The sequence below is a fragment of the Anomaloglossus baeobatrachus genome, chromosome 3 (genome assembly GCF_048569485.1).
Source record: "Anomaloglossus baeobatrachus isolate aAnoBae1 chromosome 3, aAnoBae1.hap1, whole genome shotgun sequence".
Lineage (NCBI taxonomy): Eukaryota > Metazoa > Chordata > Amphibia > Anura > Aromobatidae > Anomaloglossus > Anomaloglossus baeobatrachus.
In genome coordinates this window covers 437,696,048-437,708,309 of record NC_134355.1, presented here as the reverse complement: position 1 = coordinate 437,708,309, position 12,262 = coordinate 437,696,048, and the positions used below count along the sequence as shown (strand labels likewise).

Below are 12,262 nucleotides of genomic sequence, written 5' to 3'. Positions count from 1 at the left end.
AGGGAGACTGTGGTTGGAGTCCCCTCGCTGTGTCTGTAAAAGAACCAAGATGAACAAGTCATGGCTCTCAGAGGACTTTTCTTCCCCTGGGTCAGCCAGGGGACGGGAAAGGCACGCGTATTTTTGAGAGTGCTTCATGCAAAGCATCTTTTTCTTTTTCAAAAGGTGGCTCAACCGATGCCAGTCAAGTGGGGTGTGTGTGGCCCAGTTAGTGGAAACGAGGGAGACTGTGGTTGGAGTCCCCTCGCTGTGTCTCTAAAAGAACCAAGATGAACAAGTCATGGCTCTCAGAGGACTTTTCTTCCCCTGTGTCAGCCAGGGGACGGGAAAGGCAAGCGTATTTGTTAGGGCCAGATGGACGGGTAGACCCTGGAGGTGGAACCACTGGGCCGAACTCCCGGATGAGGGAAAGGAGTCCGGTAGCCGGAGCACTGTAGGTAGCAGGACAGTCCGTGCACTGGGAGAAAATGAGAAGTCCCTGGGACCACGAGGTCACTGATGGTGGTCCGGGTGACGGAGCTCAGGTTCGGAAGCCGTGATGGTGTCAGGCGGGGTCCGGAACCGTTGGAGCGAGATGACGGGTCACCGCAGGGATCCGAGATGGTACGGACTGTCAGGATGGCAGATGGGCAGCGTTCGGGGTTCGAGGTACCGCAGGACCGGATGGCGATGCAGGATCGGCTCTAGAAGACAGAGAGGTAAGTATCTCACAGAACACAAGACCTGACTCCTAGCTTGGGAAAACACGAAGAACAGGCCCCGCTCCCTTGGACATTAACCCCCTATATACCCTGTACCTGTGTGCATCATTTCCTGTTAGTTGACACTGGCCCTTTAAGAAAGGGTCAGTGACCGCGCGCGCGCCCTAATGCGCATGCGCGCGGCCCGGGTGCCAGAAGCCAGGGCAGGAAGCTGAGAGGAGGACGCAGGGGAGCCGGCCAGGGACTGGGAAGCCGTCGGGCGCCGGGAGCGGAGACCAGGGGGCCTGGGAAGTACGGGCACCGGAGGCTGGAGAGCGGGGAGCGTGGCAGGTGAGCCGGGGAGCGGAGCAGAGGACCCGGGGAACGGAGCAGGGGACCCGGGGAGCGGAGCAGAGGACCCGGGGAGCGTGACAGTTCCCCCCCCCCCACGCCCCCTCCCCGCAACCGGGACAGGAAGGCACGGATCAGAGGAGTGCCCACGTTCTCCCTGGGCTCCCAGGACCTATCCTCAGGACCATACCCTTCCCAGTCCACCAGGAAGAACTGCCGACCACGTACGGTCTTCATGGCCACGATATCTCTTACCGCATAGATGTCGTCCTCAGCAATAGGAGGAGGAGCCGGACTGGCGGCAGCGGAGAAGGGACCAAGGACAACCGGCTTGAGCAGAGAGACGTGGAAGGAGTTGGGTATTCTCATCGTGGCCGGGAGCTGCAGTTTGTAGGAGACCTCATTGATCTTGCCGAGGACTTTAAACGGTCCGATGTAGCGAGGTCCCAGCTTGTAGGATGGTATCTTCAGTCGGATGTACTTGGAAGCAAGCCAGACGAGATCTCCCGGAGAGAAACACGGAGGATCCAGGCGTCTCTTGTCCGCGTGTCTCTTCATCCGCAGGGTTGCCCGTGCAAGGGACGCCTTAACTGAGTCCCAAATGGTTGTAAAGTCACGGAGTACTGCATCAGCAGCAGGGATGTCCGAGGACGAGGATACAGGCAATGGGACAGACGGCTGAAGTCCGTAGACGACATGGAAGGGAGAACTGGAGGAGGACTCACTGACGTGGTGATTATGGGAGAATTCAGCCCAAGGAAGAAGCGTGGACCAATCGTCATGATGGGCGTTCACGTAGTGACGTAAGAAAGAGGTCAATATCTGATTGACCCGTTCCACTTGGCCGTTCGACTGAGGGTGGTAGGCCGAAGAAAAGTCCAGCGTCACTCCCAGATGTTTGCAGAGAGCCCTCCAGAAGTGGGAGGTGAACTGAGTTCCTCTGTCGGACACTATGTGTGATGGAAAGCCATGCAAGCGGAAGATGTGATGTATATAGGCGTCCGCGAGTTCCTGAGCAGAGGGCAGTCCAGCCATAGGAACGAAATGGGCCATTTTAGAGAACCGATCCACCACGACCCATATGACTGTGTGTCCGGAGGACAATGGCAAGTCCGTAATAAAGTCCATCGCTATGTGTTGCCAGGGAACTGAGGGTACGGGCAGAGGCAGAAGACGGCCGTATGGCAGGTGTTTGGGTGTCTTGTTCCTGGCACAGGAGGAGCAGGCAGAGACAAAAGAGGCGACGTCCGTGCGAAGGGATGGCCACCAGTAATGACGTACAATAGCGCTCCATGTTTTCTTCTGACCTGCATGACCGGCTGTTTTCGAGGCATGGCCCCAGTGTAACACTTTTTGCCTGTCAGTCTCAGAGACATAGGTCTTCCCGGGCGGTATCTGGGCCAGGGTGACAGGAGCCACCGGAATAATCTTACTTGGACAGATGATGGGTTGAGATGTCTCTTCCTCCTGTTCCACGGGCATGAAAGACCTAGACAAGGCATCAGCGCGTACATTCTTGTTCGCGGGTCGGAAATGAAGCTGGAAGTCGAACCGGGCAAAGAACAAGGACCACCTGGCTTGCCGTGGGTTCAGTCGCTGAGCAGTCCGCAGGTATTCCAGGTTTTTGTGGTCCGTGTAAACAATGACAGGGTACACTGCTCCTTCCAGAAGATAGCGCCATTCCTCCAGAGCCAGTTTGACCGCCAATAGCTCTCGGTCACCGATGGTGTAATTGCGTTCAGGCGCGGAGAAGCTCTTGGAGAAGAAACCGCACGTCACCATCTTCCCGGAGGAGGACTTCTGCATGAGCACTGCTCCGGCTCCCGAGGAGGAGGCATCCACCTCCAAGGTGAACTGGCGGTTTAACTCTGGACGGTGGAGTACAGGAGAGGAGGCAAAGGCTCGCTTTAGAGCGCCAAATGCGGCGTCGGCCGCAGGTGACCAGTCCTTTGGATTAGCCCCCTTCTTGGTCAAGGCGGAGAGAGGAGCAGTCAGAGCCGAGAAGTGAGGAATGAACTGGCGGTAATAGTTAGCGAATCCCAGAAAGCGTTGGATTGCCTTCAGTCCAGAAGGAGGAGTTCTAGCCTTCGTGAATCAGGCAGTCGCCAGTAATGTCGCCTTCCTGTCAGGTGACACATCGTACAGTCATCGGGGAATGTCCACTCATCGATGACTCAGTCAGAAGCGCTCCTCTGAGTCACCGGCATCTCCGGGAAGGAGCCGGCCTGTGCGGTTTGGCTGGGTTAACCCTTCATCTCCTGGGCAGGATGCAGCCCCGACATCTCCCGTTCGCCATCGTGCGGGCAGCCCTTAGCTCCCTGGTATTCAGTGGTCAGTGCTGGATGGTCCAGCTCAAAATGCTTCCAGCGGTCGGGCATGGACGCCACTTATGCTGTCAGTCCCCCCAGCAGACCTGCATCCCCCCGGCAGAGGAGGCGGCGGGACAGTCCTGAGCAGCAGCTGCTGCAGCACCTCGGCCAGACCCGGGAAGGCACCCCCTTGGGGCTGGGGGTGCGGGGTTTCTTGCCACAGACAGGCGCGCTTGCTGGGGAGCACCGGCTCCGGTAACCGGGACTCGCACGATCGCCTCTTCCGGCTCTCCCTGGTCACCTCCATCGGGATGGCAGCAGCTGGGGCCAGCTTGGTTGGCGGGACCTGAGCAGATGATACGATCAGCTCCCGGGCGCTCTTCATCACCATCGCCAGCTGTAGAGACCGGTGGAGCCTCATTCCTCCGCGCTGACTACGGGACCGGAAGAGCTTGAGGGCGGATAGGGAGGCAATGCGCTGCGCCTCGCGGTGGACAGCCTCCTGCTGTGCCAGAAACCGGGCATGGGCCTCCATTCTCGATTCAGGAGCGATTGTCACCGAGTTGATTGCCACAGGACGGTGAGCAGTAAAGAGGCTTATCACAAGAGGTTTGGCGAGTGGAGTAACAGGCACCTGGTACTTGTCCACCGTGGCCTGCTGGATGAAATTGCCTGCTGCCCCAGAATCGAGGTACGCCTCAGCCGTAAACCGCGTCTCTCCCGTTGTCACTTGCACAGTCCATGTAACTGGGTCTGAGAGAGTCCCAGCACCTAGGGTGGCCTCTCCTACCAACCCTAGGCTTTGGAGTTTCCCGGCCTCTCTGGACAGGCGCGTAGCAGGTGTGTGCCCTCTCCGCAGTAAAAGCAGAGACCCTTGGCGAGCCGCTCTGCTCGACGTTGTTCAGACTGCCGCACACGGTCGATCTGCATGGGCTCATGGACGGAGACACCAGAGGCCGTTGACTGGAGTACGGCGGGCTTCTGTGGAGGAGAGGAATGCCGTACCGGACGTCTCTCACGGGATACCTCTTTGGACCGCTCCTGAAAGCGTATGTCCACTCGAGTCGCTAGGGTAATCAGGGCGTCCAGGGTGGACGGTACATCACGTCCAGCCAGCTCATCTTTGATTCGACCCGATAGTCCTTCCCAGAAGGCGGCGGTTAGGGCCTCGTTATTCCACCCGAGTTCTGAAGCCAAGGTGCGGAAACGGATGGCGTATTGACCCACCGTCAGTGTTCCCTGACGTAACCGGAGAAGTGATGACGCAGACGCGGAGGCGCGTTCGGGTTCGTCAAAGGTGCTGCGAAAGGCCTGCAGGAACTCCTGGAGGTTCTTGGTCATAGGTTCCTCCTTCTCCCACAAGGGGTTCATCCACGCCAGTGCCTCGCCCTCTAGGTGAGACATGATGAAGGCGACCTTGGCTTGGTCGGAGGCAATCAGATGTGGCAGCTGCGTGAAATGGAGGGAGCATTGGTTTATAAACCCCCTGCAGGTCTTGGGATCTCCGGCGTACCGGGGTGGTGAGGCCAAACGCAGTCTGGAAGCATCCGAAGAGGCAGCCACGGGAGCGGGGGTCATGGCTTGACTAGTGGAGGCTCGGGATGTTGAAGACGTGACTGCCGCTTGTAGCGTGGTCAGGCGGGTGTCCACGGAAGTCATAAAGTTCAGCATGCGGGTCTGGACTTCACGCTGGCGTTGGAGTTCCTCATGCAAGGCCGCTAGTGCTTCGGCGGGATCCATGGCCTGTTCTTACTGTTAGGGCCAGATGGACGGGTAGACCCTGGAGGTGGAACCACTGGGCCGAACTCCCGGATGAGGGAAAGGAGTCCGGTAGCCGGAGCACTGTAGGTAGCAGGACAGTCCGTGCACTGGGAGAAAATGAGAAGTCCCTGGGACCACGAGGTCACTGATGGTGGTCCGGGTGACGGAGCTCAGGTTCGGAAGCCGTGATGGTGTCAGGAGGGGTCCGGAACCGTTGGAGCGAGATGACGGGTCACCGCAGGGATCCGAGATGGTACGGACTGTCAGGATGGCAGATGGGCAGCGTTCGGGGTTCGAGGTACCGCAGGACCGGATGGTGATGCAGGATCGGCTCTAGAAGACAGAGAGGTAAGTATCTCACAGAACACAAGACCTGACTCCTAGCTTGGGAAAACACGAAGAACAGGCCCCGCTCCCTTGGACATTAACCCCCTATATACCCTGTACCTGTGTGCATCATTTCCTGTTAGTTGACACTGGCCCTTTAAGAAAGGGTCAGTGACCGCGCGCGCGCCCTAATGCGCATGCGCGCGGCCCGGGTGCCAGAAGCCAGGGCAGGAAGCTGAGAGGAGGACGCAGGGGAGCCGGCCAGGGACTGGGAAGCCGTCGGGCGCCGGGAGCGGAGACCAGGGGGCCTGGGAAGTACGGGCACCGGAGGCTGGAGAGCGGGGAGCGTGGCAGGTGAGCCGGGGAGCGGAGCAGAGGACCCGGGGAATGGAGCAGGGGACCCGGGGAGCGGAGCAGAGGACCCGGGGAGCGTGACAGTATTTTTGAGAGTGCTTCATGCAAACCATCTTTTTCATTTTGAAAAGGGGCATCAACTGATGTCAGTCAAGAGGGGTGTGTGTGGCCCATTTAGTGGAAACGAGGGAGACTGTGGTTGGAGTCCCCTCGCTGTGTCTGTAAAAGAACCAAGATGAACAAGTCATGGCTCTCAGAGTACTTTTCTTCCCCTGGGTCAGCCAGGGGACGGGAAAGGCACGCATATTTTTGAGAGTGCTTCATGCAAAGCATCTTTTTCTTTTTCAAAAGGGGGCTCAACCGATGCCAGTCAAGTGGGGTGTGTGTGGCCCAGTTAGTGGAAACGAGGGAGACTGTGGTTGGAGTCCCCTCGCTGTGTTTTACATGCTTTTAGAAGGGCATGACATGGCTTGGAGGTTGACTTTCATCATCTGCAAACTGTTGGCTACCAAAATGCTGCCTTTCCAACAACTGTGGTTATAGACAATGAGGAACATACTGATGAAGATGAGACGCAGATACCCGATTGGGATGACAACTTAAATATTCGGTCAGGGCAAGAAGAGGCTCGGTCTGAGGGGGAGGGGAGTGCAAACACAACAATTGATGATGAAGTTCTAGATCCCACCTACTGTCAACCCACAGTCAGACACTCGAGGAGGTCAACAGAGGCGGTGGAGGAGGATGCAACCGACGTCGAAGTAACCTTGCGCCTTCCTGGACACAGTCGGAGCACTGGTAGCACGTCTACAACTGCATCCTCAGCCACCACTCTGCCTCTGAGCATTATTCGGGGTGGATCAACAGGTCGCATGGCCTCTAAGCCTTGCCTAGCCTGGTCCTTTTTTGACATAAAAAAAGATCGCTCAAATTATGTGATCTGTAACATTTGGCATGGTTATCTTACTAGAGGTCAAAACCTCAGCAGTTTGACAACTTCTTCCATGAATCGTCACATGAATAAATATCATATGGCCTGGTGGGAAGCTCACCGTGCTGCAATGCGGCCTAGCGGAGCCAACCATCCACCGGCTGCCCCTTCCAGTGCATCCGCGCGCTCGTCATCTTCTAGGACTGTGGGGACAGCTGTCACACCTGTTTTTCCACCCACAACTTCCACCACTGTAACCGCAACAGGCAGTTTGCTTGGTAGGTCGTCAGTTGGTTTGGAAGGGGAAACAAGTGATTGTGTACAGCTCTCTCAAACATCGATAGCACCAACGTTGGATGAAGGCAACATCATGTCTCCGCCTGCACTTTCCTCACAAACCTGCATTTTTCAAGGGACACCCTACTCAACACCGTCTACACACAGCAGCCAGATCTCTGTCCCTCAGATGTGGTGAAATAAAAGGCCACTTCCTGCGATCCATGACAAAGCTAAGAGGTTGACTCTATCCCTCTGTAAGCTGTTGGCTACCGAAATGCTGCCTTTCCGCCTAGTGGACACACAGGATTTTAGAGACCTTATGTCTGTCGCTGTGCCCCAGTACCAGATGCCTAGTCGCCACTACTTCTCTAAGAAAGGTGTGCCCGCGCTACACCAGCATGTCACACACAACATCACCGCTTCCTTGAGAAACTCTGTGTGTGAACGGGTGCATTTCACCACAGATACTTGGACCAGTAAGCATGGACAGGGATGTTACATGTCGCTGACTGGCCACTGGGTAACTATGGTGATTGATGGTGAAGGGTCTGCTGCACAAGTCTTGCCGTCCCCACGACTTGTGTGTCAATCCTCTGTCTGTCCAAGTTCCGCCACTGCTTCTGCATCCTCCACCTCATCTGGGTCCTCCACCTCCGCCCCAAGCCTGCCTGGTCAGGCCACCAGCGTTCTCACTGCGCAGAAGGAATCACGCACCCCTCATTACTATGCTGGCAGCAGAGCGCAACGGCATCAGGCGGTCTTTAGCTTGACATGTCTTGGGAATAAGAGTCACACAGCTGAGGAGTTGTGGTCAGCTCTGCGGTCCGAGTTTAATAAATGGTTGTCTCCACTCAACCTGCAGCCTGGTAAGGCCGTGTGCGACAATGCTGCAAACCTGGGTGCGGCCCTTCGCCTGGGCAAGGTGACACACGTACCTTGTATGGCTCACGTGTTGAACCTTGTCGTCCAGCAATTTTTAACACACTATCCCGGACTAGATGGCCTTCTGAACAGGGCACGAAAACTGTCTGCTCACTTCCGCCGTTCAAGCGCCGCAGCTGAGCGACTTGCATCGCTCCAGAAGTCTTTCGGCCTGCCAGTTCATCGCCTGAAATGCGATGTGGCGACACGCTGGAATTCAACTCTCCACATGTTACAGCGACTGTGGCAGCACCGCACGTATAGCCTGGTCCAACGAGATGCAGAGGTGGGGCAGATCACCCTGATGGAGTGGTCTCAGATCAAGGACCTAGGCACCCTTCTGCACAGTTTCGACATGGCGACGAATATGTTTAGCGCTGACAATGCCATTATCAGCATGACGATTCCAGTCATTTACATGCTGGAGCACACGCTAAACACTATTCGGAGTCAGGGGGTGGGACAACAGGAAGGGGAGGAACTACAGGAGGATTCATATGCGCAAGACACAACAACATCACCAAGGTCCAGACGTTCATCATCACCAACGCGGCAGGCATGGGACCATGGGGGACAGGGATCAACAAGGGCGCATGGTAGCAGGCGAAATGTTGAGCAAGGTGCAGGAGAACATGAAGAAATGGAGGACGAACTGTCCATGGACATGGAAGACTCAGCGGATGAGGGAGACCTTGGTCAAATTTCAGTTGAAAGAGGTTGGGGGGAGATGTCAGAGGAAGAAAGAACGGTTAGCACCTCTATGCCACAAACACAGCGTGGACATGGTCCGCATGGCTGCGCAAGACACATGAGTGCCTTCTTGTTGCACTACCTCCAACATGACCCTCGTATTGTCAAAATTAGAAGTGATGATGACTACTGGCTTGCCACACTATTAGATCCCCGGTACAAGTCCACATTTTGTGACATAATTCCAGCCATAGAAAGGGACGCACGTATGCAGGAGTATCAGCAGAAGCTGTTACTCGATCTTAGATCCGCTTTTCCACCAAACAACCATGCAGGTGCAGGGAGGGAATCTCCCAGTTGTAACTTGACAAACATGGGACGGTCTCGTCATCTTCAACAGTCTACATGTACCAGTAGGACCGTATCTGGTGCTGGTAACAGCAATTTAATGGAATCTTTTCATAATTTTTTTAGACCCTCCTTTGCAAGGCCACCAGAGACAACAAGTCTGACACATAGTCAACGGCTGGAGAGGATGATACAGGAGTATCTACAAATGAACATCGATGCCATGACTTTGCAAATGGAGCCTTGCTCATTTTGGGCTTCAAATCTAGAAAAATGGCCAGAGCTATCCAGTTACGCCTTGGAGATTTTGTCGTGTACAGCTGCCAGCGTTGTCTCTGAACGTGTCTTCAGTGCTGCTGGGTGTGTGCTGACAGATAAGCGCACGCGTCTGTCCAGTGACAATGTGGACAGACTGACGTTCATCTAAATTAACAAGTCATGGATCCAGAAGGAATTTACAACCCCTGTGTCATCCTGGGGAGAGTAAATGATTGTGGATTTGGAATGTGCTTGATGCAAATCTAGCTGTGAAGTGTACAACTATGGCACAACTGCTGCCACTGAATGGGTGGGTGTGTGTGGGGCACAATTTTTGGAAAAAAGGGAGGCTCCGCTTTGAGTAACCCTTGCTTACATTGTTTTTAAAAGGAGCCAAGATGACCAAGTCATGGTTCAGCAAAGACCTTATCTACCTACCCCGGTGTCATGCTGGGGACGGTTAATTATGGCGTATTTTTGAATGTGCTTGATGCAAATCAAAACATCCTGTTTGCAACTAGGGCACAAGTGCTGCCACTGATGGGGTGTCTGTGTGCCCAATTTTTGGAAAAAAGGTAGACTCCGCTTGGAGTAACCCTTGCTTGCTGTGTTTTTTAAAAATGATACAAGATGAACAGATCTGAAGGCAAGATGAAGGCAACATCATGTCTCCGCCTGCACTTTCCTCACAAACCTGCATTTTTCCAGGGACACCCTACTCAACACCGTCTACAGACAGCAGCCAGATCTCTGTCCCTCAGATGTGGTCAAATAAAAGGCCACTTACTGCGACCCATGACAAAGCTAAGTGGTTGACTCTTGACCATTGAGGAAGGATTCTCCAGTCGTGCTGTATGTGTGTTACCCACCAATACCATCTGTAAATAATACACGAACTGCATGTGACTTGGTTTAAAATTGGCCACAGCAGCCTTTATTACCTATTATTTACATACTAACACAAGGGGGCGCCGTCCAACGGGCGACCCCAACAAATAACAATAGGTAACACAGTAACCAATACAGTAAATATACAACCCTGAGTAGGCCCAGTCCAGGAACCACTTCTCACCCCAGTATCCCTGGCCGCAACACACCGACCCAGAGATGAGGTATTAATCACCTACGGATTAACCCCCCAACTTTGCAGAACCCCGTGCCTGCAACATCCCGGAACCTGGAGCCACCATACCAAGATGGTGTCTCTCTGTCCAGTTACCATTGCCTTCAACCGCCTCTGGACCAGACCTACCCCCCGCTGCTGTGACAAAGAAACAACCCAGACCAAATTCCCCTCGGCATTAAACACAAGGGAGGGTGGGCGGGGATCGTTCCATATCCGGAAGTCAAGAGAGAGGGGGTAAGTCAAAGTCCTTTACTTACACCCCTCAACTGTCCCACCTCTTCCTCCAGGGAACTCCTCCTACCCACCAATCCCTTTACTCTGCCTTATAAACAAACCATTCCTGTTTCCATTAACCCCATCACTCCTTCCCTTCCCTCTAGTCATGTCGCCCCTCCACCCTATGGGTTCCATGGCTTTCTTGACCATTGAGGAAGGATTCTCCAGTCGTGCTGTATGTGTGTTACCCACCAATACCATCTGTAAATAATACACGAACTGCATGTGACTTGGTTTAAAATTGGCCACAGCAGCCTTTATTACCTATTATTTACATACTAACACAAGGGGGCGCCGTCCAACGGGCGACCCCAACAAATAACAATAGGTAACACAGTAACCAATACAGTAAATATACAACCCTGAGTAGGCCCAGTCCAGGAACCACTTCTCACCCCAGTATCCCTGGCCGCAACACACCGACCCAGAGATGAGGTATTAATCACCTACGGATTAACCCCCCAACTTTGCAGAACCCCGTGCCTGCAACATCCCGGAACCTGGAGCCACCATACCAAGATGGTGTCTCTCTGTCCAGTTACCATTGCCTTCAACCGCCTCTGGACCAGACCTACCCCCCGCCACAGGACAGGGCACGTGACTCCTTACGTGGCCTGGACCCGCCACACACCAAAAGCTTGTACCACACCTCCACGCAATCCCAGCGTCCACAAAACAGCACCAAGCACGTGAAGATGCACCCCCATCGCATCCCCAAAACCACCAGTTCAGCGCCACCAACTTTTGGCGCCGCCCCCCCCAATAAGGCTCGATTGATACTGCCTATCGCACGAGCCACACGCCATTCCAACCTGGTCACACTATCAAAACTACCCCACAATTAAGCTCAGGTATGTCTTACACAATGCAACAACCAACTATTTTTTTTTTTTTTTTTTTAAAACATTCATAAATAACTTCTCGAGATACCAAATCGCTGCCTCCAATTTACTGGACCAGTACCATCGACCCGTCCAGACCCAACTGGCAACATTCAGGCGAGCCTCAGACCGTCGAGGCCCCGAGAACCAACGAATGCCCAAATATCCAAATGAGGCACACCCTCACCACAAAAACCCAGGGGTTATAAACCCACAGATAACACCAACCTGTTACGCCAACCCATTCCACTCCCAAAAGACTCAAATGCCCCCATTGCCTTAACCCGATAACAACTGAGGCCAAACGTAACACCGAAACAAGAGGACTCCCACCTCCCAATACTTCTCACAACCCCTTTTCTGAGCCCACCGAGGGGCCTCCGTGGCAGCCCAATCCAGAAGGAATACGACCCATAGTATTCCGGGCGCCCACCCCCGCCACCTGCAATCAAGTCTGCAGCACTGCCACAAAATGGTACCTTAACAAACGCGACACAATAATGAGCCTGGGCGCCCTCACAACATAATTCCGCACCCGGGACCGCGTATAACAACACCAACCTTCACCACCCGCCTAATCTAATTCGGTGAGCGACAAAGCCGGCGCTCAACCCACTGCACCACCTCGGACACATCCTCCAACATCCAACCTCCGCTCTTGACCGTAGATGGGCTGACCAACCCCACAATCTCAAAGCCCCCCAAAAGGCTAACACAAACCGTTTTGGACAAGGGAAACAAAAACCCGCTCGTGCTCAGATGAACATAGC

The 12,262-nt window shown here is 54.5% G+C and overlaps 2 protein-coding genes across 3 annotated transcripts in view; both read right to left on the bottom strand.

Moving 5' to 3' along the window:
• The window catches only part of LOC142295398 (receptor-type tyrosine-protein phosphatase beta-like), a 142,215-nt gene that overhangs the window by 45,926 nt on the left and 84,027 nt on the right, over positions 1-12,262 (bottom strand). The window lies entirely within an intron of this gene.
• Positions 3,104-3,888, bottom strand: LOC142295397 (immediate early response gene 2 protein-like). The gene has a single exon (XM_075338497.1). It carries the CDS (start codon positions 3,873-3,875, stop codon positions 3,384-3,386), a length of 492 nt encoding a protein of 163 aa, XP_075194612.1. The 5' UTR covers positions 3,876-3,888; the 3' UTR covers positions 3,104-3,383.